At 45.5% G+C, this 27,193-nt stretch overlaps 1 protein-coding gene across 6 annotated transcripts in view; it reads left to right on the top strand.

Moving 5' to 3' along the window:
* ZFP90 (ZFP90 zinc finger protein) overlaps positions 1 to 27,193 on the top strand; it is a 97,047-nt gene that overhangs the window by 62,643 nt on the left and 7,211 nt on the right. Inside the window, exons 6-10 of one of the 6 annotated variants that reach the window (XM_067718586.1) lie at positions 2,913 to 2,989; positions 13,255 to 13,708; positions 14,034 to 14,100; positions 26,186 to 26,312; positions 26,559 to 26,747. In XM_067718586.1, coding sequence (XP_067574687.1) covers positions 13,569 to 13,708; positions 14,034 to 14,100; positions 26,186 to 26,312; positions 26,559 to 26,581 — 357 coding nt within the window. In that variant the 5' untranslated portion in view covers positions 2,913 to 2,989; positions 13,255 to 13,568 and the 3' untranslated portion in view covers positions 26,582 to 26,747. Of the gene's footprint in view, positions 1 to 2,912; positions 2,990 to 12,879; positions 13,759 to 13,850; positions 13,870 to 14,033; positions 14,101 to 26,185; positions 26,313 to 26,558; positions 26,748 to 27,193 lie in introns of those variants that run through there. The other 5 variants (XM_067718580.1, XM_067718585.1, XM_067718582.1 and 2 more) reach the window with 5 other exon arrangements.

Here is a 27,193-nt window from a genome sequence, read left to right on the forward strand (position 1 = left end):
CCATCTTCTAGCTCTGGGCACCCCCTTCTCTGCAGATGAACCCTTGGCTCCTGCTCCCCCCAAAACCTGAACTCACACAAGCATGACTCTGGGTTCACTAATTCTAGTCATGACACTTGATCCAGTAGCTTGAGAGCCACTATTAACCAAGGAGACCCCCTTCTGGCTCCTTCTTGGGGGTCTCCAGGGGACAGAGTGGCTCGTGCACTCTTGTCAAGGTCCTGGGCAGCCAGGGCCACTGGCGTTTGTCAGGAAGCCCCCCCCGCCCCAGAACCTCCTCGGAGGGCATCTAAACAACAGCTGCCCATACTTGATAATGGGGGTGGGGACAGAGATTTGGGGGAGGGCTGGGGAAGCCCCTCCTCCCCTATTGGCACCCCAACCAGGCCTGACTTTTCCAAGTAAACTTTGACTCTGCCACTTACTCCTGTGTACCCTTGAGCCCTGTTCTGAATTTCTGATCCTCAAAAGTAGAACAGGGCTAACAGGAGCCCTTCCCTTCCAGGGTTGCTGTGAAAATTGAGATAAGAGTTCGAGGGCATAAACTATTTCAGAAATAATAAAGATAATAGATCTTTTTAACCTAGATGCAACCAGAGATCATAGAAAATGTAGATGAGTGTAGACTGGAGATACGATCTTGTTCTAGAAAGATGAATATGTTTTGAATTGCCACAAGAATGAAGTACATTTCATTAAAGAAAAAAGTAAGGTAATTTATGCACAGCCCTACAAACATGACTCATAAAATAGAACTAACTATAAAACAGTTTCTCTTTGTCTCCCTTTGTCCTTTAAATGTACTTATGGAGCTACGTTTTCCCTATAGCCTCTGGATGAAATCTAAGCTAAATCGCCTACTGACCCCTTCTTCACCCCTTGGCTGATGTCTTTTTGTTCCTCCTGTAGGCTTTCTTGATCAGGCTATAAGACAACCCCATGCTGGCTCTCTCATGTCAGCAGCCACCTCTCATCCTCTGGAAGTGTTCGCTCCTCCTTTGCCCCCCTGATCTCTGGGCATGCAGGCGGATCCCGACGCGGCTGCTCTCCTAGCTGCACTGCTAAGCCATCTGGCCAGCCTGTCTCCTGCCATCAGGATTTCTCTGGCATGAGTCGCCCCAGTTCACTGTGTCCCTGAAGCTCCAAAGGACATGTCTTGAGCTTTCTGCGTGGTCTCACAGAAGCTCCTTTCCCCAAGCTTGAGGTGAGGAGCAAGCATCCTTCACTATCCTCCTGGGAAGAGGAGATTCACAGCACCAACTCTCCAGATATGCCCACAGAGCCCAGCACACTGCAAATGCCCAGTAAATGGCAGCCATCCCGGGCTCCTGATCCTGCCTCCCAGGGCTGAGGAAAGGGCTCTGTGGCCACTGGGCCTTCACTGCCCCTGTCCTAAGCAGTTCTAAGCCCTAAGTCCCAAGGGCAATCCCAGGTCCCTAAGTGACACAGTTATTGAGAAGAGAAACTGGGATTCCACTCCAAGCCAAAATTGCCTTCCTGGTCTTTGCCAACTGTCTCCAGGGAAAAGAATACTCCCCACCCCTACATTATGAGGGTAGGTGAGCAGGTGAGAAGAAAGGTGTCCCGGACAGCCACAGAAACATGGTGGATGTGGCAGTGTCCCAAGCAGGCACCAAACAACCCCCACATTGGCTGCCCTGCTGGATATGCTGTCCTGTTAAGGACCTACTCAGGGAGCCCAATGAGAGCTGAACTGTGAGACCCCTTGCTCAGGGTGACCAAAGGGGTTTCAGGAGGTGCCAGGATTGGAGGCAGAATGAAAAACATGCCCCAGGAAAGAGAAGATGAGAAAGCTGGGGAAAGGAAGGCAGTAGGTGTAGGAGGGAGGGAGGACCCGAGTCAGAGTTGTCTTGGGCACAAACCTAGGGTCTGAGGGTCAGCCCAGAAGCCCTGGGGCAGGGATCTGGGTCCTGTTTTCAGAGTGGCCCCGGAGGAGACAAATGGTCTGGAAGGCAGTGCCCTAAGGATGTCCACACCAGCAAGCCTATCTCAGATGATTAAGTGGCAGCAGATAAATTTAACTAAATGTGAGTAATGAGAACACAAAGGGGAAGTGAAGAGAAATAGAATATTTTAGCAACATAAGGAAATGAGAAGAAAATGACTTTGCAATGAAATGTCAAACTTCTGTGCCTGGAGGAGATGTAATCTGGTCATTGCAGGCTTAGGGGAGCGGGGGAGTCTGTGGTTATTTCAAGAAAATTTTAATTCACTTTAATTTAATAACATATGGCCAGATTCTTTTGGGGCAATGTCAGGAGACAGAACTGGGAGTCAGAGAGTGCCAGCTCTGCTAACTGGAGTGTTTTTGGTTGTTTTACAAGGAGAAGCTGTACTTAAATTCATTTCACCTATCCATCCATTCATTCAGGGAGTGAATCTTAAAACCTGAGGATTAAGAAGACAAAAGACACAGTCTTGCCTACTCCTGCCCTCAGGAGATCCTGGTCAGTTGGGGTGACAGACAAGTGAACAGAAAGTTACAGGGTAGGGACACATTCTGGACCTAATACTTGATGCTCAATAGAAGTTTGTAGAATGAAAGCATGATTGAAAGGTTGGTTCTGAAAAGGCCAAAAATTCCAAAAAGGAGTGAATATCAAGGTGGGTCTTGAAAGATGGGTTCCCCAGCTAGGCATGTAAGTCAAGGGAAGTCCAGGTAGAAGGGACTGCGTGTGACAAGGTAGAATGGACCACATGTAGCAAAGCGGTGCTGATTATAATCATGGGGCTGGAGGAGATTGCCCAGGGAGAGGGGCAGGGTGAGAAGAGGAAGAGGACAAAGAAGAGACACAGGATCCATGGACCCTGATGAGAAATAACACCCTGAGGAAGGCATGCACTGAAGACCTCCCAGTCCACTATTACTATCGCTGAAATTTCTACTGCAGCCCACAGTGCCTATTCATCCTTGGAGCTTCAACTGAGACATCGCATCCCCCAAGAAGTTTTTCTGGCTCAGGCTGGGGTGAGTCCCCCTTCCCCACGCATGCTCCCAGCACACCCTGTGCCACCATCCTTGTCACGGCCCACCCCAGCCCCATGTTGGGTTCGTTTGTCTGTATGCCTGCCCATCTCCCAACTGAAGCTGCCATGCCCAGCTCTGGTGGTGCCCCGACTACACTGGTGCCTCTCTGGATCCTGGCCAGGCTGTCCTGTCTATGGGATCCCATCCTAAGGATGGACAAAGTCCATCCGGAAAAGCGGTTCCAGAAGCTGAGGTCTGAATTAAGGGCTGTTGGCTGGGTCGGAGGGTGGAGTCTGACCAAGGGAAGAGTGTTTTAGTTCATATCACATCGAACTTTTGCACTTTTAGAGGGATTCTGGAAGTGCCCTGGGTAACAGCCCTTCTTATTCCCAGAACTCTGGCTGGGAGGGGTGAGTGGTTAGGGTTATTGGGCCTGGGCAGCAAAGCCAGAGAAACATGGCCCCAGGGCAGAGAAGCCGGAATGGTTGGACCGGCGGGACGGGGAGCGGGCCCGCTGAAGCCAAGGCTCAGGACGGGGCCTAGCAGAGAGGGGCCTGTACGAAAGCCGCCTCTTTGGACAGAGCTGCCTGCGGAACACGCCGCCCAAGGGAAAAATGACAGAGCTGTAGGTGTCCGGAATGTCCGCTAGGGGGAAACAGAGGCTAAGCCACCTGGCGGGTAGCCATGGTAACCGCAGAGCCAGCTGCTGAGTTATCCCTAGACTCTGGCAGGGAGGTAAGGAGAACGCCCAAGCAGGGTGTTGCGAATGCTCGCGGGTCTGTGGCCATCAGCTCCAGGCAAGGACGAAGGACCCAGGTGACTTTAATGTTTTCTCACCTCCACCCAAGTCACACTTTTGCCGGTTGAGCCAGGCATAGCAGTTGTGGAAGAAAAATAAAATGGGGTTTTGGATCAGCCAAACCAGATCCTTCATTTTAAAGATGAAATAGAAACCCAGAGAGGGAAAGACAGTTGCTGGAGACCACACAACAGCAGTCCTGTAAATAGAGCTGAAGAGAAACTGGTGAAAAAAAGGAAGAAAAGTATGCAAATGACCAAAGACCAATCTGGCAATGTGCTCTAATTTTTTTATTACCATTTTTTAATTTAAAATGTTTTAAACACACATGTGTGTATGCATATCTGGAGCAGCAGGGGCTCAGAAAATTTGAGCTGTAGGTGCTCAGTGAACTTTTGTTGAATTTAAAACAGTTTGGGGGCTTGTGGAGGCTTCAAGCTTGACTTGAGCGTGGGCTGGCAGGGTCAGTAATGGTCAAGAAACTGACCAAGATCAAACCTTATCAGATGTCACCATGGGGTGTCTGTGACAAGGCCCCAGATGCTCACAACTCACTATGTGTGTCTGGGGGACTGAGTGTCCAGTTTTTCCCTTTTCTACCTTCCCTACCCTGTATGTCTGAGGGAAGAACTTTCATTAGATTGCACCAGAGACTAACTGGTACATCCATACAATATAATAGTACTCAGCAATAAAAAGAAATCAACTATTAATACACACAACAACTTAGATGGACTTCAAGGGCATTATTCTGAGTGGAAAAATAGGCCAATCTCAAAAGGTCACATACTCTGTTATTCCATTTATATAACATTCTAGAAATTACAAAAGTATAGAGATGGAGAACAGACCAGTGGTTGTCATGGATTAGAGAAGGGAGCGAGGCAGGTATCACTATGACAGCACAGGGAGTTCTTTTGTGGTGATGGTAGCTTTGTGTCTTGAATGTGGTGATGGTTGTATTATTCTATACAAATGATAAAGTGCCATAGAATTATACACTTAGGACATTAAAAAATACATGCAAAATAGGTAAAATCTAAGTAAGGTTTGTAGACTAGTTAATTGTATTGTGCCAATATCACTTCTCTGGTTTTGATAATGTGTTATAGTTACATAAAATGCCATTATGGGGGCAGCTGGATACTGGGTACATGGAACCTCTCTGTACTACTTTTTGTACGTTCTTGTGAGTCTATAATTACCTCAAAATAAGAATTTTAATAAAAACTGTACTAGTGAGTAGCTTTATTCTGTTTTGAATGTTTTGAGTTTGGAGGTGGTTAGCGTAATGTATCATCTAGGACTCTAGTTACAAGAGTCAGAGAAGCCATTTTAAACTGGCATAGGACAAAAAGGACATTATTGGTGCATGTGATCAAACTATGGAACAGCGGGGATAGAGCTGCACACACGTCCAGCTAATGTAGGAATCACACAGACAAAATTCTCTTTCTTGTTTTCTCTCTCATTCCCCTTTCCCATCCCCTTCTCCCATCCCCCATCTCCCATCCCTTCATAGAAGAGGGAGAAGAACTTCTCTCAAAGAAAGGGGATGCTGTTACTGAGATATGAGGGAAGGGATGTTGGGCAGAGGGGGAGAAAAGATGTCCATTACAGCATGTTAAATGGGGTAACATTTTAAAAATTTATTCATTTATTTATTCAGGCTTCACCAGGCCTTAATTGTGGCATATGGGCTTCTTAGTTGCAGCATGCGGACTCTTAGTTACGGCATGCATGCGGGATCTAGTTGCCCCACCAGGGATCGAACCCGGGCCCCCTGCATTGGGAGTGCAGAGTCTTACCCACTGGACCACCAGGGGAGTCCCTAGCATATTAATGAAAACAGCCCCTGAATCTATTAGAAATAAGGAAACAACTTGGTGGTACAGTTCAAAGTGCCAGTGTGGTGGCCTGCATGCACAGTGATCATCAGGTGAGTCTCAGTGCCAGCCAGGCTCTGGCCTGAAGACTAGTGGGTGGGTGGTCCACAGAGGGGCATGAGCTCTGGGGAAAAGCTGTGCTGAGCCTACAGTGTCAGAGGCAGGCAGAAGAACCCATTGGAGGGCCCTTGGAACAGGATCACCAGGAACTCAACTGTAACATAGGAGGATATATGCACAGAGTCAAGAGCATGCCTGAGACAAGAGGCCACTTGAATCCAGGATCTGACACTTGGTAGCTGAGTGACCTTGGCAAGTTTCTTAAATTCTCTGAACCTGTTTCCTCACATGTAAAATTGGGATGAGAATACTTCATAGGTTGTTAAATTCAGTTGATATAGTGTATGTAAAGCACCTAGCCAGGTGAAAACTGCCAGGATCTGAGTTATTGTTATGCCGATAACTTTACAGCAGTAGAGGGTCGTAGTGGCAGGCAGGTGGCGCTCGAGCCCAGCGCTCTGCCGAAGGACGCCCTGGAAGCTCCAAATTGAAGCAGGTGCTTTGGTCATATTTGAAGAGGAGGACCCGAGCGCTGAGACTCGCTTCCCCAGAGTCCCACTCGAAGCTTAGCCAAAGATCTCTCAATGGAGGGCTGAAGCTACGCAACCCCCACTCAGCGCCCCGTCTTGTCCTCCTGGCTCGAGTGTGCCCAGAAGACAGGCGACCCGAGTTCCTTGTTGCTCCGGGAATCGCTGGTTCTTTGGCTTAACAGGGTCGGATTTGAGCGAGCTACTTTCGCCGGGTCCCGTCTCCCCTCACGAGGAGTTTTCGTGGAACCCAGCGGGTGGAACATTTTAACGAACGTTTTAAAGTGACTGGAACTTGGATATTCTTGTGTTATGGGAGAGGACCCAGCCAGAAACCTGGACCCATGGCGGGCCGAGTGAGGAGCTGAAAGTCAAGTCCAAGTGGGCATTAAAAGACAGAGCAGGTAACATGGAAAATATTTAGCCTTTGCCCTGCTAAAGACAAAGTTCTGCTGAGTCTCGCATCTTCTGCTCCCCAAACAGAGGGGCAGCCTCCCGCCCACCAGCTTGCGGGGTGTGAAGAGGCTTTGGGGTACCACTAGGGTACCTGGAGGCCCCCGCTGATCTCCCTGGCCCGGCCCGCGTGCCGGGAACCTGGACTGGACCTTCAAGTCTGTCTTTTCAGCAGTAGGACTGCGGGTGTGGAGCAGATGCTGAGGCGGTTGTCATGGAGACAGGAGGGCGCGGAGAAGAATGTGGTTCTTGATTGGCTGGGAGGCTTGTTAGGGCCAGCGGGCGCTGTGGTCAACCCGAAAGTGCAGACCTGCTTGAGGAAACTGGCCACTCGGATGTCTGCGCTTTGCGGCCAGTCCACAACCGCCCCCTGACCTTCAGCAGCAGAGCCTGGCAGCGTAGGGCCGCGCTTCCCCTGAGAGGTGCCCCGACTCTTCCATCCAGAGGGCTGACCTCCAGATGAAGGAAGGGGACTGCGCCTGGGACCCAGGAACGGCGTCCAGAGCTGTGTGAGGCTGCTCTTGGACTCCCCGCGGACCATCCCCCCATTCCTCAGCGGGTTCGGCTTCCTCCCCAGGGCTCAGAGCCCGGTGGGACCTCCGGAGCGGCAGTCAGCTGACAGGCACCAGTTACGTCGCCCATCTGTGGTGCACCCAGACCTTAGGTGAGCTGGTTCAGGAGGAGGGTTAGGGGTGGCTCTGGTTCGGTGCGGCATTTCAGAACTGTGAGGAGGAGCCAGTGATTCCTCCCAAGTGTGTTCATCCTTCTGTTAATCTGTCTATGCAGAAATCCAAGCTAACCACCAGAGCGGTGTGAATCAAGGGGCTTTGCCCCCAAAATCTCCAGTTGGTCCCTTCTCAGGTTTTATAAATGATCCTTGAAATGGACAATTGGAAATTTTAAAATCTTAGGTTAAAAATGAATAAACGTATCTTTGCACCATTTTGCTATTCTACTGCTCTTGAGTGCTGAAGGCATACGCACACTCAGCTCCAGCCCAGCTCGGGTCTCCCTCCTATTTCTCAGAGATCCCTTCTGAGCCCTGGACCTTGTGATGAGTGACATCTCTATACACACCTCATTCTTTCAAAGGTAATCTGTCTTTTCTCTCACTACTTTTAAGATCTTCTTTGGTGTTTTTCGGTTTCACTATGATATGTCTAAGCATATATTTCTTTTTATTTATCTGGCTTGGGATGTTGGTATTCCAGAATCTGTAGGTTTGTATCTTTCATCAGTTCAGAAAATTCTCATCCTTTATCTTTTCAAATATTACCTCAGTCCCCTTCTTTTCTTCTTCTGGAACACAGTTAGATATATTATAACTCTCTGCTTTTTTCATCTTTTCCTTCTCTTTGTCCTTTTGTGGATAATTTCCTGAGGTCTAGCTTCTGTTCACTGTTCACTGGTTTTCTCTCCAGCTATGCCTAATCTGCTGTTAACTCTGTGTGTGAAGTTTTAAATTTAACTTACTGGGACTTCCCTGGTGGCGCAGTGGTTAAGAATCCACCTGCCAATGCAAGGGACACAGGTTTGAGCCCTGGTCTGGGAGGATCCCACATGCCACATAGCAACTAAGCCCATGCGTCACAACTAGTGAGCCTGTGCTTTAGAGCCCGCAAGCCACAACTACTGAGACCGCATGCCACAGCTACTGAAGCCCGCACGCCTAGAGCCCGTGCTCTGCAACAAAAGAAGCCACTGCAATGAGATGCCCACGCACCGCAACGAATAGCCCCTGCTCACCGCAACTAGAGAAAGCCCATGAGCAGCAACGAAGACCCAACGCAGCCAAAAATTAATTTAAAAAATAAATTTAACTTACTGTAGTTTTTCATTTATAAAAATTCTACTTGATTCTTATTCAGTTCTGTTTCATAATATTTTAACAATCTTGATCTCTACTCATATACTCAACCCCTATTTGAGTTTATTAAAATAATTTTTGAAATGTATTAGATGTATTATAGTAAATTCTGTGTTTGAGAATTCCCTCTATTTGATGTTGTTACAAATCTGATTATACAGTTTTTTCCTACTGTCTGTCATTCGTGGTTCCCTGTTTTCTATATATGTTTCGTGATTCAAGACTGTGAACACATATTTCTTAGGAAGGTAGTTTCCTCCAAGCAGGATTTGTGTTTGCTTCTGCCAGATGCCTGGAAACACCATTAACCTGGGACCAATATTAACTAAAATTTTAGCTTGCAGTTTTTTAGAGCACCCAGGGACTGTGAATTCAGGTTGCAAATCCACATGGGAACCAGCTTGTGGTTAGAAATTCTCAGGGGAAACATTTTCTACCTCTTCCACTCATTGCCAAGGTTTGAAACAGGCAATTTACCTTGCAGTCTCCACCAGGAGGGTGTTCACCCTTGGAGTCCCAATTTGAATTGGGGTGTGTGTGTGTGTGTATGTGTCTCCTATTAGATATCCTACTTTGGGTGGGATTTGAGTTTCATCACCTGGCCCCTGTGCTTACAGGACCATGAAAAATAAAGCTCAAGTTTGCTTCATTTGGCAAATGATTTCCAGGTGAGAACTAGTTTTCAGTGATCTGTCTACCACTCTATCAGTTTTGCTTCATTTTTGGCTCTGTGTATTCCTCACCAATTTTCTAACTCATCAATCCATTTAAAAAGATTTTTAAAATATTTCATCCAGCATTAAAGTTATGAAGTCACACTGGCAGAAATGGGGGGTGCATTTGTGAGTTCTTTAGAGGAAACCCACCAATACCAGACTTGGGAGATCTGGCTCTGCTTCAACCTCTTCTAACCTCCTCAGCTTCTTCTCATACCCATGTAATTACACAGCCTCTAACTGTGGTGAGCTGCACCCATCCCCCACCTCCCCTGGGGGCTAAAGCCCAGTCGTTTTCCACTGCATCCACTTACTACACAAATAATGAAAATTCAGGCTACTCTTCTTACACTCAGCCTGTTCTTTAACTCCCCTTTCCCTTGCTTTGGGGAGGCCTTGGGGTAGTTTATAAACCCTCCTCTTCTTCTGGGTGCTCTCTGTTTTCTTTCTCACACTTATCTTGGTGTGAGGGTAGAACCTCGCATTCTCCACTAGGTGGAGGGCTTGCTATTCTGAAGAATTCTTCCTTTTCTTTCCCATCCTAGTCTCCTTATACAGCCTGGGAAAGAGGGGTGGTGTTGAGGCAATGGTTAATAGAAGCAGGGCAAATTTAGAACACGGTCTGCTTCTGTAAGACCTGAGGGTGTCTAGCCCCAAATTTTTTGTCTTTTTCTTCCAGTTGTATTGAGAAATAATTGACATACAGCACAGTATAAGTTTAAGGTATACAGCATAATATTTGGACTTACATCATGAAATGATCATCACAATAAGTTTAGTGAACATCTGTCATCTCATATAGATGCAAAATGAAAGAATAGAAATAAGATTTTATGATGAGAACTCAGGATTTACTCTCTTAACAACTTTCATATACAACATACAGCTGTGTTCATTATACGGCTCATTGTTGTACATTACATCCCTAGTACTTACTTATAACTGGAAGTTTGTATCTTTTTGACTGTCTTCATCCAATTCCTCTCCCCCTACCCCCTGCCTCTGGTAACTACAAATATGATCTCTTTTTCTGAGTTTGTTTGTATGTTTTTTATTCGGTTTTGAAGTATAATTGACCTACAACACTATGTTAGTTCCTCTTATACAACATAGTGATTTTTTTCTATACATTTCAAATGATCGCCACATAAATCTAGTTACATCACCCCAAAGATATTACTTTGTTATTGACTATATTCCCCACACTGTACATTTTATACCTGTGGCTCATTTATTTTGGGACTGGAAGTTTGTACCTCTTAATCTTCCTTACCTATTCTTCCCCCCTCCCCTTCTCCTCTGGTAACCACCTGTTTGTTCTCTGTATCTATAACTCTGTTTCTGTTTTATGTTTGTTCATTTGTTTTGTTTTTAAGATTCCACATGCAAGTGATATCATACAGTATTTGTCTTTCTCTGACTTATTTCACTTAGCATAGTACCCTCTAGGTCCATCGATGTTGTCAAAAATGGTAAGATTTCATTCTTTTTTATGGCTAATATTCTATTGTATATATACCACATTTTTATCCATTCATCTGTTGATGGGCACTTAGGTTGCTTCCATATCTTGGCCATTGTAGATAATGCTGCAATGAACATAAGGGTACAAATGTCTTTTCTAATTAGTGTTTTTTGTTTTCCTTGGATAAATACCCAGGAGTGAAATTGCTGGATCATGGTAGTTCTATTTTTAATTTTTTGAAAAATCTCCAACTGTTTTTCATAGTGGCTGCAGCACTTTACATTCCTACCAACAGTGCATGAGGGTTCCCTTTTCTCAGTGTCCTCACTAACAGTTGTCATTTGTCTTTTTTATAATAGCCATTCTCACAGCTGTGAGGTGATACCTCATTGTGGTTTTGATGTTCATTTCCTTGATGATTAGTGATGTTGAGCATCACTCATTTTCAACAGACAGCATTTTCATGTGTCTGTTGGCCATCTGTATGTCTTCTTTGGAAAAATGTCTATTCAGATCCTCTGCCCATTTTTAAAATTTGGTTGTTTGGTTTTTTGATGTTGAATTGTACGAGTTCTCTGTATATTTTGGATACTAACCTCTTATTGGATATATCATTTACAAGTATCTTCTCCCATTCAGTAGGTGGTCTTTTTATTTTATTGATATTTCCTGCACTGGGCAAAAGCTTTTTAGTTTGATGTAGCCCCATTTATTTATTTTTGCTTTACTCTCCCTTGCCTGGGGAGACATATCCAAAAAATATATGTTACTAGAACCTATGTCAAAGAGAGTACTGCCTATGTTTTCTTCTAGAAGTTTTACGATTTCAGGTTTTACATTTAAGCCTTTAATCCATTTTGAATTTATTTTTGTGCATGGTGTGAGAGATTATCTGGTTTGACTCTTTTGCATGTAGCTGTCCAGTTTTCCCAACACTATTTATCAAACAGGCTGTCTTTTCCCCATTTTATATTCTTGTTTCCTTTGTCATAAATTAATTGCCCATATAAGTGAGGGTTCATTTCTGGGCTCTCTGTTCTGTTCCATTGATGTATGTGTCTGTTTTTGTGCCAATACTGTTTTGATGACTGTAGCTTGAAATCAGGGGGAGTGTGATACCTCCAGCTCTGCTCTTCTTTCTCAAGATTGTTTTGGCTATTTGGGGTCTTTTGTATTTCCATACAAATTTTAGAATTATTTTTTCTAGTTCTGTGAAAAACGCCATTTTGTCTCTCTTTTGAACGCAGAAGAATTTAATCTCAGCTCTGAGTCCTGGTTTCCAATTCTGGGACAACAGGGAAATTTTCTCTTATCCCCTCATAGTAGTAAATGACCCATTGCTCCTGCTAACCCAGTGGTTCCCATCACATTCAAAGTAAAATCCACACTCCTTATCACAGCCTCTAAAAACCTTTGCTCCATCAAACCCCAGCCTACCTGTCCTACCTCTATGTCACTTACTCTCCCTCCCCCTCACTCTGCTACAGCTACATTAGGCATCAGTTTCTAAAACACATCGTTTGTTTCCACCGCGGGGCTTTGGCACCGTCAGTTCCTTCAGCCTGGAATTCTTTTCTCCCTCATGTTCCAGCAGTTGCCTCATTAGGTCTCAGTCTACTGAGTTCCTGCTTCAGAGAGGCCTCCTTAGACCACTCATTCATATTTCTGAATGATGCCTTCTGTTTGTTCCACAGCATCATATTCAGGCGGCAGTGGTGGAAAGCATTATTTTTTTTTAATGTCCATCCTTTTGATAAAGCATGTAACAAAAAGAACATTTACTTGCAATCATTTTCTACCATGTGAATATGTGATACTCTAATGTTAAAAAATCAAGTGTAACTCTAGGAAGTTTTTAGACTATTTGTGATATATAAAACGTAGTTATAGAGCTTCCCTGGTGGCGCAGTGGTTGAGAGTCCGCCTGCCAATGCAGGGGACGCGGGCTCGTGCCCCGATCTGGGAGGATCCCACATGCCACGGAGTGGCTGGGCCCGTGAGCCATGGCCGCTGAGCCTGCGCGTCCGGAGCCTGTGCTCCGTAACGGGAGAGACCACGACAGTGAGAGGCCCGCGTACCGCAAAAAAAAAAAAAAAAACCCATAATTATATAAATCTAATTCTTTGAGTTGAAATTTCCATCATTTATTTATTTCCCCAAGTACAAAATCCTGAGCAATAGGATACCAAGTAATGAAATAACATGGCAGTGGCACAGTTTGCTTTTGAATACTGTTCGGGAGGCTACGGATTCATCTGAAGGTTTTTTGTTTTTTTCTTTCTGTAGTATCAACTATTTCATCAAGTATCTTGGCCGTAATATTCTATATATGTGGTCTGGGGAGTCAGTGTCCAAACCTTTGGTAGTGACCCACGGATGAAGACGGCATAGAAGAGGCAACGTTGCCCCACTCCCTTCACTGTCTTATTCCTACAGCTGAAGTCAGTACGTGAAATTATCTTGTTGATATGTTTACGGTTTTTTTTTGTCAGCCTCGTCTACAGGAGTGCATACTCGCTCCCAGAAAGCAGGATCTTTCCTGCCCGATCTACCGCAGTATCCCGCCTCTAGCAACACGCCCCTGGCACAGAGAAGACGCTCAGTGACTGTTACTGGAATAAGCGGACGCAGGAGTACTCAAGCCCCACCCTCCGACCCGTTGGGCCCGGATAGCGGTCCCCACTGGGGCGCCTCGGAAAGCTAAGCGTCCTACCAGGCAGCCTCCGTGGGACCCATGCGCGGTGGCCGCTGGGAAGTGTACTAGCGCGCCCGCCGCGGCCCGGCGGTTACGGGAGAAAGGCTCCGCATGCGCAGGCGCACTTCCGGCTTTGCCCCGCCGCTGCAGCCATTGTCCGGCCCAGGTGCGGCGAAGGCCGCCCCTCGGACTTCAGAGTTGCAGAGGACTGAACCGGCACCGGGGACTGGAGGAGCCGGCCCGAGCCCTGGGTGGGCCTGAGGTCTCGAAATCCGTAGTCCCCAGGAGGCGGTGATTCCGAGTGCGCGGGTTGGGGCGGCACCTCCCACGGGCTTTGCGCGTGAGCGTTCGGCCGCGCCCACCATCCTGCGGGTGGGACTGGGCGTGGCCGGAGGAGGGTGTCTAGGAGGCGGTGAGCGTTTAGTTTTGGGGAGGCAGGCCCAGCCAGGGCCCGCGCACCGCCTCATCTCTCTACCGTGGAGAAGTGGCTGCGGGGCGGAGGCGGGCCGGGCCTGGCGGGGCGCGGGCTGGTTGGCAGTTACAGCTGGCTGAGGGGGCCCTCTCCTCTCTCCCCAGACCCTGTCTAGGAGCCGGGCCCGGCGACGCAGGAATGGCCCCAAGGCCTCCGACGGCCAGGCCGCAGGTGAGCAGCCCGTTCCTACCCCGGGGCGTATTTGGAGTAGTCATTGTTCACTGCTTGAGCGACCTTCCTTTCTGGCTTGCTTGCCCCCTCGGAGCCTCCTAGCCTTGCAAAACCAAGGTGTCCAGAGCTGGGGGGAAAGGGCTTCCCCAAAGGAGGGCTGGTAGGGAGGAGGGGGACCAGGGCGGGGTGGTCTTGTGGGAGGAGTTAAGAGTGGATGTATTAGGAAGCGTCAGTGTTGAGAATCCTGAGGGCCAAGCCAATTCCTTGAACTCTGTCCATTAGGAATCTAGAGGGTCGGGTGACAGAATAGAAAACTGTAGAGGGGAAAGTGACTGTGAGTGAAGGAGAGAGGAGCCCTAGCTTCTGACCCAGGGGCCATAGAGAGACCTTAAGGGACCAAAGAAGCCTGGTCTGAACTTGCCTAGGAAGAGCCTGGAGATGGGCTCTTCCCGGGCAAGGAGGAAAACAACAAGGGAGGACGTGTCCCGTAGCTTTACATGTTTTTTTCTGCTTTAACAGAGGTATAATAATGCACGTCCCCAGATGTCCGGCCTTCAACTTAATTAACATAACGCTGATTTGTGAACCCATTTATTCTTGTGAGACAGGAGGCGTTTTCTAGAAGCATCACAACTCTGAGCTTACCCATTGATTTACAGACTCTTATCAGTGAAAATATAACAAAGTTCAGATGGTATTTTAATCCACACTCTTTACAATTAAGGAAAAATCACAGATTCTAGTTGCTACGGTGTGAGACAAATCAGGTAAAAATACCAATGTTCTTTAAAAGCAGTTCACAGTAAATTAAACACAGCATATAATGCCTTTATATTTTTTTACTTCTTGTTATATGTTTTTGTTTTACAGGGGTGAGCTTTAAGGAGTAAGACAAGTAACAGTACTAGAACAAAACAGTTGTTTTGTTTGAGGAGAGCCAGAGCAAATCACTGTCATCAGCACCTTTCCGTATAAAGTGTTTCCTCAGTAGGTTTTGAGAATTCAGATGACTTAACTCACTTAACACCTCATAGGGGTGTTGATCATTTCCGCAGCGTGGGGGTGGGAGTTGCCTTTTGATGTGAAAATGAATCTGTGTTCTGAACAGTGAACTTTAGGGACCTCTTTAAACTTCACTTTTAAAGCTGTGTTCCCAAAAGCACTCAGTTATATTCTCATGGAATGGCCTGACAGTGTTCACTTGGGTTACCTGACTTAGGCTGCAGATAATGACTGGGGATGGAGGACAGGACAGAACAGAACACTGGCCCTACAAATGGGGCTTTTCAGGCAGAAATTTCCCTTTGTCAGTGGTTCCCCTTCTCTGAGCCTGGCCCTCAGAGGAATGCAAAAGATGAGCAGTTGAGTCATGTGACTACTTATCCAGGAAGTTAATTTAGTGGGGGAGGACAGCCTCATGCAGAAGTATAGCACCAGAAAGGTGGTGTCAAGTGTTGCTGCAGAGATCCAGTGACTGCTGTGAGTGCAGAAGGGAGAGGAAATTCTGCCTGTGGGAAGAATCAGTGGAGATTTCACCTTTGAACAGGGGCAGGGTCTGAGCCGGTGAAAATGAAGGGTGTGGGGGTAGAGCTGATTGACTGTGGGTCAGGGGTTGGGAGGCAAGAAGATGAGGGGCCTATATCCGAAACCATTGTCCTGTGTGACAGTGGGTGTGGGCTGCAGGCACTGCGTAGATGAGAATACAAGGGCGTTTGGACTTTTTTCTCTTTGGCCTTGGTAATCCATTCATTCATTCATACATTCATTCAGCAGATAGTCATTGAACCCCTATGAAGTGTTAAGACACTTTTCTAGGTGGTTGGTATACATTAGTGGACAAAATTTATAATGGTCTTTGCTCTCTTGGAGCTTACATCTTAGAAGGAAGAGGCAAATAAGTAAGGAAATTGTATGATATCCTAGAAGGCATCAGTACCCTAGAAAAAAGATAAAAGGTAGGACTTCCCTGGTGGCACAGTGGTTGAGAGTCCGCCTGCTGATGCAGGGGACACGGATTCGTGCCCCGATCCGGGAAGATCCCATATGCTGCGGAGCGGCTAGGCCTGTGGGCCATGGCCGGTGAGTCTGCGCATCTGGAGCCTGTGCTCCGCGACGTGAGAGGCCTGCGTAACGCAAAAAAAAAAAAAAAAAAAAGATAAAAGGTAGAGAAGGATAAGGGGGATTGAGTAGGGAACTGGGGGCTTGTGGTAGCAGTGCTATTTATTTATTCATTCATTTATGTCTGCTGCGTTGGGTCTTCGTGGCTGCATGCAGGCTTTCTGTAGTTGTGGCAAGCGGGGGTTACTCTTCGTTGCGGTGCACGGGCTTCTCATTGCGGTGGCTTCTCTTGTTGTGGAGCATGGGCTCTAGGCATGCGGGCTTTCGTAGTTGCGGCGCCTGGGCTCTAGGGTACGTGGGCTTCAGTAGTTGCAGCACACGGGCTCAGTAGTTGTGGTGCACGGGCTTTGTTGCTCCACAGCATGTGGGATCTTCCTGGACCAGGGATCGAACCCATGTCCCCTGCATTGGCAGGCGTATTCTTAACCACTGGGCCACGAGGGAAGTCCAAGGAGTGCAGTTTAAATAGGGTGGTCAGGGTAAGCCTTATCCTTATTGAGATGATACCATCTGAGCAGACTTGAAGGAAGTGTGGGAGTTAACAACATTCAGGTCTGGGGGAGAGTGTTCTGGGTAGAGGGAACAGTGGGATGTGTGTCTGGTGTATTCAAGGAGCTGCAAGGAGGCTTTTGTAGCTTGAGCCAATGATTTTGAGCAGGGAACTGTACAGTTTCTTAGTTTTAAAGATGGCTGTGAATGATGTGCAGGAGCAAGAGTTTGAAAGTTGGGACTCCTGTGGTTGAGACCTTCTCCCAGGGCTTAGCTAACAAATACCTAAAGTGGTCTCACAGTGGGAGGGGAATGGGAGCAGAGATGGGCCGGGCGGAATACCCCCAAAATCCTTGGATTCTATGGATTGTTAGTAACTATAGCTGTGTAAACAACTATGCATTCTTTTTTTTTGTTATATGTGTACTATGTTTTTAGTTAGGATTTTTTTTTTAAGAAGATGTTGGGGGTAGGAGTTTATTAATTTATTTATATTTATTTTTGCTGTGTTGGGTCTTCATTTCTGTGCGAGGGCTTTCTCCAGCTGTGGCAAGCGGGGGCCACTCCTCATCGCAGTGCGCGGGCCTCTCACCATCATGGCCTCTCCTGTTGTGGAGCACAGGCTCCAGACGCGCAGGCTCAGTAGCTGTGGCTCGCGGGCCCAGTTGCTCCGCGGCATGTGGGATCCTCCCAGACCAGGGCTCGAACCCGTGTCCCCTGCATTAGCAGGCAGACCCTCAACCACTGCGCCATCAGGGAAGCCCTTAGTTAGGATTTTGAAAAGGTGTTTACCATTCTTTTTTTTTTCTTTTTTTTTCTTTTTTTTTTTTTTAACCATTCTTAAAGTTGAAGCCACCAGAAAAGTAAGAAATGGGGAAAGTTTTATAAGAAAAAGCTGCTTATGGAGACCAGGTTTCTTGGTGTTCTATCTTGAAGGGGAGGAAATGCAGAGGGACCAGGCCCTGGTCTCTATTGACTTCAGATCCCAAGAGAGCTCTGTGGTTCGGTCATCAGAATTGAACAGACCCAGCAAAAGCTGGCTCAGGTCACAAACTCAGATGAGATGCTCCAGGGAAACCAAGCCACTTGCTGAACCAGGTCAGGATGTTTGTGGCCAGGGATATTCAAGCTCCCTCCATACGGAGGTCCCCTTTCTTAACCTCTTCCTGAGCTGACTGGTGCTGGTCTTTAAGCTTCAGCTCAGACCCTCCTTCCCTTGGGTAAGGTCAAGTGCCTCTCTTGTGCATTCCTGTAGCACCTATGTACACTTGTCACAGTAGTGTCTCATGTCATATGGAGTGGTGTGCTTACCCATCCGTCTTGTACTGGGCTTTCTGCTCTTCTAGAGAAGGGCCACCTGACTCCTTTCATCCTTTGCTCCAAAGTACACACACAGTAAGTGGGTGTCACATGAGCGAACATTAATAACCACTTAGCCCCAGGCAGTGATTTTATACTTTCTGCATTTTCTGCTCGTCACATAGCAAAAATGTAATTTTTCCAGTTGCAGTGATGCTAATTTTCTGATAAAGCAATTGAATGAAACAGTGTGACTTTCGCTGTGCGCAGGCCTTCTCTAGTTGCAGCAAGCGGGGGCCACCCTTTGTTGCAGTGTGTGGCCTTCTCCTTGCAGTGGCTTCTCCTGTTGTAGAGCATGGGCTCCAGGCACATGGGCTTCAGAAGTTGTGGCATGTGGGCTCAGCAGTTGTGACTCACGGGCTGTAGAGTGCGGGCTTCAGTAGTTGTGGCACGTGGGCTCAGTAGTTGTGGCACGCGGGCTTATTTGCCCCATGGCATGTGGGATCTTAGTTCCCCAACCAGGGATCGAACCTGGGTCCCCTGCATTGGAAGGCAAACTCTTAACCTCTGGACCACCAGGGAAGTCCCCTCAATGACAACATTTTAAATTTCATCTCATTTTTATGAGGATTTTTCTTTTGTTCTTTTAAATCACTTTTATGGTTGTATTATAATGCTTTGTATGATATACTAAAATTTATTTAACCATTTCTCAGAGGACATTTAGGTTGCTTCTGAAGTTTCTGCTATTACAAATAATACTGGGATAAAATCCCATTGGTTACAATAGATAATTTAAAAAAAATTTTTTTTTCCGAGAGAGATCTTTGGCAGGTTTTGATGGCATGCTTATCCTTAATTTGTAGAAACATTCAGATTGCTTTTCATCTTTTTCTGTCTTTTGAAAGAATTTGCCTATAAAACATTTCGATCCAGGATTTTTATAAAGAGGATGACTTGGGAACAGTTTTCTCTGTTTCTTCCTCAATTATTTTCTCTCCTTTTTTGTGTCAACTTTGGTGATTTAGGATTTAAAAATTATCCACTTCACTAAGATCTTTCACATTTCTTAACACACTGCTAGGTATTTTACTGGTTTATCCCCTTATTTTAATTTTAATTTAATTTTAATTTTATCATTATTTTTTAATTTATTATTTATTTATTTATTTTTGGCTGTGTTGGGTCTTCGTCGCTGTGTGCGGGCTTTCTCTAGTTGTGGTGAGCGGGGGTTACTCTTCGTTGCGTTGTGCGGGCTTCTCACTGTGGTGGCTTTTCTTGTTGCAGAGCGCAGGCTCTAGGTGCACAGGCTTCAGTAGTTGTGGCACACGGACTTAGTTGCTCTGCAGCATGTGGGATCTTCCCGGACCAGGGATCGAACCCGTGTCCCCTGCATTGGCAGGTGGATTCTTAACTACTGTGCCACCAGGGAAGTCCCTCCCCTTATTTTTAAATTGACTTATTTTTTTATTTCTTCTTTTAGTATATTTGTCAGAGGTTTTTTTGTTCAGCCAGTATTTAAGAGGAGCCAGCTTTTAGATTTGGCTGTTAATGCCATCGTTTTGCCATTTGCCCCTACTATTTATAATCCAAGAATAGAATTCACTAATCTGTAATTTTTTTTTAATCCTCAAAATGACTCCTCATTTTCCTTTGGTAAGAATTACCCAGACTCTACTCATTCACTCAGCAGACATTTTTAGAATGCCTGCTCTGTGCCGGGTGGTATTCTTAACCAGGGTCACGCTTCAGAACCAGTCAGGAGAAGGTACCTGCTTCCTGTGGGGTGGCAGTAAGGCTTCAGTGAGAAAATTTAGCGAGGGGGTGCGTGCCCTGCGGTGAATGCTCAATAAATGTTAGTTGTTGCTTTTTTATAATGAATCATGTAAGGAGCTTTTAAATGTTGCCTGGTAGGGCCCTTCATGCATGACCAGTTTTTCCAAATTGCCTCTGTGATTGTGGAAAATTCCAACATGCTTAGTTTTGGAAACACTGAAATGAAAAGGAGTTTGAGAAATTGTTGAGGGAGAAAAACATGAAAATATAGCTATAGTTCTGAAATTGAGATGTGGACCCAATACTAAAGGTGGCAGGGATCTGGAAAAGCTTCAGAAGGGAAGGGACCATTGAACTGGTTCTAGAAGGATGACTTGGAATTTATCCTGTAGAGCTGAGGGAAGAAAGTACATGATGGTCAGAATAGGATGTACAAAGGCAAGGAAACATGGAAGAGAATGATGTAATCAGAGCAAAGAGTCCACTTGTCAGAAGCATGGGGTATGTGGCAGCAGGCAGAATTTAAGAGAAAGATGATTCTGTCACCTAGAGAGAATGGCCTGAGGTGGAGATCTGGAACAACCTAGAACAGTGTCGTCCAAAACAAGCATAAGCTACATGGATAATTTTAAATTTTCTAGTAGCCACAATGTAGAAAGAAACAGGGGAAGTTAATTTTAGTAATGCATACTATTTAACCTCATATAGCCAAAATCTTATCATTTCTACATGAATAAATATTTTAAAATTATTAATGAGATGTTTTATTTTTTTTTTTGGTACTAAGTCTTTGAAATCCAGTGTTTTATACTTAACGTCCTAATTTGGACTAGCCACATTACTAGTGCTCAGTATTCACATGTGGCAAGTGGCTACCATATTAGACAACATAGATCTAGACCATTAGGCCATTGCCTGGCCCAATGGCATTGTTGGCAAGGGAGGATTTAAGCTGGGTTTGAAAGGTGAAGGGAAGGGACTGAATGTAGGAGACATTTTTGAGGCTGTTGGTGATTCTACGGCATAAAGGAAAAATGAAGAGTCAAGGGTAAGGTCCAGGTTTCCAGTTGGGATACTGTAGATGGTGATGCCATTAGCGTCAGTAGGGCATCTGTGTATGTGTGTGAAGGTTAACAGTAATCATGTTACTTCTCTCTGTACGCACTTGTTAGGGATGCTGTTAACTCTCAGCTTACCAAACTGTTATTGTCCAGTATCATAGAGCACCGAGTACTTGAGTGAAAATGCCACACTGTATCCCAGTAAATTTAATGTATTCTAACTGGTTAAAGTAACTTGGTCTTAGAGGGGGGTAGTTTTTATATTACTATAATTGTATATAACATAAAAATTAAATATTATATACAATAGTTAAATTAATAAATAAAAATGTTACTTGTAGTATAAATACAGTATTTAAAAATATGTGATTTAAATAACTAGATTATTTTTACTCATTAGCTTCCAGGCTCTGGTTTTGAGCTTTGCAAAGTTGCAAAACTACAAAGTTTCCTGAGTTATAGTTTTAGGGGATTTCTCCTGCAGGGATGGTATATGCTAGAGTTGCAGGAGCGTGTCTTTTTATAGTTGGACATTTCCTTTCTGGATGTACTCTTCCACCCTTCTGCTCTTAAAACTCTTATTTCTTCAGTTCAGGGAATCCATGTTATAGATGAGAAAATTGGATCTCCAGGAGGTCTGTGATTTGCCCAAGGATATTACACACTTAACTTCTTAACTTAGTATGTGCTGTTTCCAGTTCTTTGCTTTGGGCTCCATCATTTGGCCAAGGTCCTCTTTATGTCAGCATGAGGAAGGGGAACATTTAATACTTCTTGTTAGTTTTTAAAAGGTGTTGATTATGAGGTCCAGTTAAATCTGGAAGAAGGGTAAGCAGTGTTTACAAGACATCACTGGATCATTTTATTACAGTCTGAGGTGTGACCTGCATTAGATGCCCTAAAGTTGATTTGATTCAGAGTGGCTAACTCACACCAAGGATCTCAGAGTACATTTTACCTATTTAATCTTGCAGACCACTGACTGTCCATTATGTACCAAAATGGTTCTGGCCAGTGGAGATTCGAAGGTGCCTGAGACAAGGTCTTGACCCTCTAGAAGCACAGTGAACAATAGGTAACAGTTGCCATAAGGTAGTGTCTTATGAGCTGTGCTGAAGAGAGGCCTAGGGAGGGGAGCTGGGGGGCGGGGGTTAGCCTAGACCTGGAGGTAGAAATGGAGCCCCTGAGGAGAGAACTTGAGTGAGTCTTTGTGGGAGAGTGTTAGCAGGCAGAGGAGGGAAGGCTGAACATTTTGAAGCAGCACTTGCAGAAGAGAAAGAGATCTTTTTTTTCAAGGAGGTGTAAGTGTTCTGCACACTGAATCATGGTGTACAAGGGGAAGAGAAGCTAGAGCTGAGGCTGCAGAAATAAGGTGAGGACTAGGTTGGAAGAGCTCAGAAGCTCACACTAAGGAGTCTAGTTTTTAATCTCAAGGAAAATTTATTAAATATTTATGGAGCCCCCACTATGTGCCCAGCCTCTTGTAGCCAATGGAGATTCAGCCATAAAGAAAATAGGTAATATTCCTACTCTCCTGGAATTTACATTCTGCTGTAGGATGCAGACTGTAAACAAATAAAATATGACACGTCAGGTGTAAGGACTATGAAAAAGGAAAAGAACAGAGAGTGACAGTGCAAGGTTGCGGGAGGGGGGGCGCTGTTTTATATAGCGTGGTCAAGGATGTTGGCTCTGGTGAGGTGACGTTTGAACAAAAAGCGGAAGGAAGTGAGTGGGGAGCCACATGCATATCTGCAGGAAGAGGCTTCCAAGTCAAGGAACAGGCAGAGTGAAGATCTCAAGGCAGAAGCATATGTGGTACGTTCCAGGAGTTGTAAGGAGGGCAGGGTGAGTAAAGGTAAGAGAGCAGTAGGTTGGGGATGAGGTTCAAGATGAAGTCAGGGAGATAGTGGGGGGCCAGATTGTGAAGGGCTGTGTAGCTACTATCGAGACCTTGGCTTTTACTTGGGATGAATTGGGATGCCATTGGAGGCTTTTTTTGGGGGGGGGATGCCATTGGAGGCTTTTAAGCAAAGGAATGACTTGCTCTGAAAGGTTTTAACAAGATGAGTCTAGTAGTTATATGGAAGACAGACTTGGGAGGGGTGGGGCATGAGTGGAAAAGGAGAGACAAGGTAGGAGATAGTAGCAGTGGTCCAGGTAAGAGGTGATGGTGGCATGGACTAGGGTGAGGGCAGTAAGAATAGGGAAAAGTGGGAAGAAATTAAAGGTTTGTATGCATGATCAAATTTGTTTTAGAGAAGTGACTCTGATAGTACACAGGAAAGAGTTGGTGGAACCGTGAGTAGTAGAACAGAAGTTACTTGTCCTGCCAGGGCAAGAAATGAGTGGCCTGGACTAGACATTTGTTTACTGGTTAGCACATTCTTTAACATTAGTTCAACCTATTTGGGGAAGCAGAATAAAGTCAGGAGGCCATGTGTTAAATACAGGGAACCAGTGAAGCAAAGGAATCCAGATTGGCTGCCAACTCTGTGTTCCTAAACCAAAGGGGCTATAAGTTTAGAGGACAGAGTAGGAGTGGAAAGGTGTTACTTCTCACAGCCTAACTTAAAATGTCTGCTTTGGTCCAAACCTTTTCTCTGTTAGCCATGTGCATCCCAAATCCAGCCTCCCTTCTCTAACTTCTCAGTCCCTGGGCTGGATTCCCACTCTTTTTTCTCCCATCCTAATGGTACTTACCTCTTAAGGCCCAGTGCATAGCCCACCTTGAAGCTTCTCTCCTGTACCCAGTTTTCCCTGCCCAGAACGCTGGTAGCACCCACTTTACTATGTATTGTCTCATGTCGTGCTCTAATAAACAACACATTTTAAAATAAACTGAAACCTATTCAAGGACTGCAGTGTTTTTCTTCTGCATTTTTATTCTGCCATGGTGCATATGGTAAAGCCAGGCGCCTAGTAAATATCTAGTGTCTTTTTTTTTAGCATCTAGTATCATCTTACCTGGCACAGTCAGATCCCTGACCTCTGTCAGAAAAATCTGCCACGTTTCAACCCTTCTCTGTTCTTGTGGGGACACAGCCACAGTGTTGAGCAGAAATGTGATATGGAGGAGGCACTGTTGTGTACGGATGCAATCATGCACCTCACCCAGTAGGAGATGGGGCCACTCTCCTTTTCTCTAAAATTCAGATCTCAGCTATCTCCTTAAGGCTCAACTCAGTCAGGAAACAGATATTTAGTGTTGGGTCAGGCACTTGCTAGACATTGGTATTCTAGAGTTTAAAAAAAAAGGAAAAGTAGAGTCCCTGCTCTCACGATGCTCACCATCTAACTAGGAAAACAAGCATTAAGTAGATTATTAGGTCTATTTCAATTGTGGATGCGCAAAGTGGCTTAAAGCACATGATATGGGGATTGACCCTCCATTGGGGGATCAGAAAACCTCACTGAAGATCTGCTAACCTACACCCGAAGTATGGAATTAGCAAGGGAAAGACAGATGGGAGGGTGGAGAGAGAATTATATCTTCCAGGAAACAGAAGTCCAATTCAGCTATAGCTAAGCACATGGGAGGAGGGCATGGAATAAGGTAGAAACCTTCACGTAACTTTCCCTCACTGCTCCAGTGAACTCATGGCTCTGCTTTCAGTGTCTTTTCATGCTGATTGTCTTTACATACTTTATTATGTACTTCTTGAGGTAGAAATCTAACCAGGACCAAAGGAGATATTTCAAGTTGGGCATAGTGACAGGTGTCCCATGGCTTAACAAGGCCTGGTGAGGCAAGACAGAAATCAACCTGTGAGCATCAGAACTGACTATTCAGAGGCACGAGAGTCCTTAGCCAATTTCAGTGGGTGTTGAGGAAGAAGTGATTGGAGTGGAGTAAAGCATGAAAAAATCTTTGACCTAGAAATTCCAATTCTAGCTAGCTAGCCTACAGGAATTCTAATATATTTGCACAAAGAGTGTGTATTGCAGTGATGTTTGTAATAGCAAAATATTGGAACTAATCCAAATACCTAATAATAAGAACTGATCGGGCTTCCCTGGTGGTGCAGTGGTTGAGAGTCCGCCTGCCAATGCAGGGGACACGGGTTCGTGCCCTGGTCCGGGAAGATCCCACATGCCGCGGAGCGGCTAGGCCTGTGAGCCATGGCCGCTGAGCCTGCGCGTCCGGAGACTGTGCTCCGCAACGGGAGAGGCCACAACAGTGAGAGGCCCACGTACCGCAAAAAAAAAAAAAAAAAAAAAAAAAGAACTGGTCCATTTATTCATTCACCAAGTTTTTCTAAGCATCCACTATGTGCTGGGCATCGGTCTAGGCACTGGGGGGCATATAGCTGTGAATAAGATAGGTAAAGTCCTTATTCTCACGGGACTTGCAATTGGGGAGACAGAAAAGCTAACAAATCTCATAACGATTAGAAGTACAAGTGTCCTTTTTCATCTGAATCTATTTGGTTCCTGAGTTCAGGTGGCAGGAATTTGGACAGTGAGCAATACCTGTTTTAGGAGAAAAATTAAGCATGGTAATATGATGCATAGTAAATTAGAAGGAGGTGCTAAGACACCTCTTCTGAGGCGGCGATCCTGGACCTGAGACCTAAACGTGGTTTAGGTTGACTGATTGTCAACCATGTCGCGATCCCAAGGCCCAGGGTGGGAACAGGCTTGATATATTCAGGGCAAGGTTAGCATGGCCAGAGCCCAGTGAGTGATGGGGGAGTTTGAATCTTGTTCCTAGTACAGTGGGGTGCTATGGGTTTTAGGCAATGGGTGTCTTATGGTACAGCTGTACTCTGCAGTGCTATGAAGCAATTCAAAGAAATAAGGTGAAATTATACATAGCACTAAGGAAAGACTTCCAAGATACATAGCTAAATGTGAAAAGCAGAATGTAGAACAATTTATATGATATTTCACAAAACAAGACTGTGTGTGTGTGAAACATGGAAAGGGACTGTTAAGTGTATACACCAAACTGTTAACAGTGGTTATTTGTAGGGAGTTTGTGTGGGATTGGTGATGGGGGTGAAGAAGGGCTGTCACTTTTTATTCCCTGCTGTATTTGGGTTTTGTAATGGGCAGTGAGGAATTGGTGATTGTATAGGAAAGGCTTGGCTTTGAAGGGAACAAGAAGAAAACTAGGCTTACAGGATTGCGGGACACATTGCCCCTCATGACTTTCCTGCCTGCCATATTAGATTCTCTATAAAATTGTATAACAACTAGTATATTTAACCCAACATTGCCCCCTCAGGATATCACACGTGTGATCACCATTTGTGATAGACCCTACAGTAGGTTCCCAGTTTTGCCATGGGAACATTTGTGGGGTTGATCCCTACTTGAGCAGGAATGTGTTCCTACAGGAATCGGTGACATTTAAAGATGTGGCTGTGAACTTCACCCAGGAAGAATGGCACCACATGGATCCCGCTCAGAGGCGCTTGTACAGGGATGTGATGCTGGAGAACTATAGCCACTTGGTTTCTCTTGGTAAGGACCACATCTCATTGTCTATGTATTGGTGGGTCTTTCCTTTCTCAGTTGCTAAGGTTGTGGGACTCATAGTTTGGGTGACTGTGAGCAGAGTGTACAGGGTTAGAGCTTGTTCATCTTGCTGGGACCCAGCTTTATGGGTTTCTGAGCCTGCTCTTTAGGTAAAAGGTCTTTCTTTTGCAGAACTGGAAATAGGCCATTTGATTGCATGACTCCTCAAGTTGCACCATTTTTTCCCTTCAGAGTTCCTGAGGATCAAGGCCTAATACTGACTTGTAGAGGGTTCTTTGTCTACTTGCACAAACAACCAAATCTTGTGTATTTACCCATGAGCAGGATATCAAGTTTCCAAGCCAGAGGTGATCTTCAAATTGGAGCAAGGAGAAGAGCCATGGATAGCAGAGGGAGAAATCCAAAGACCTTTCTGTCCAGGTAAATGAGGGAGAATCAAGCATGTAGGACAATGGCACAGCTGAGGGAGAGGGAAGCACCTTCAGATTGCTGCCTTGGGAGCGCCTAGACTTGTAGAAGAGGTTGGACCGTCTGGATGACACCTACCTGTATGTCTCCCTTCTCCATTAGGGTGTCTTGCTGCTGGTAGGTCTTGGAAGAAAAGGTACCTCTTTTTCCTTTCTGAAAGTAGCCCTTTGTCCTACACTCAGAATACCATCTGTCCCTATCCTATATCCTTACTTCTGGATTATTTTCTCCTTTGGTGTCCTCAGTACCCCTTCATTATTTAGAGATCTCTTTTCTTACTCATTCAGACATTAATTGAACTTCCATATCTCCTCCTTGTTTTTTCTTGCTGCTTTCACTGTCGAATGCCCCAGACTTGCAGGAAATACCCATAACCTTGATTCTCCCTCCCTCCAGAC

Source organism: Pseudorca crassidens, chromosome 20, assembly GCF_039906515.1.
Source record: "Pseudorca crassidens isolate mPseCra1 chromosome 20, mPseCra1.hap1, whole genome shotgun sequence".
Lineage (NCBI taxonomy): Eukaryota > Metazoa > Chordata > Mammalia > Artiodactyla > Delphinidae > Pseudorca > Pseudorca crassidens.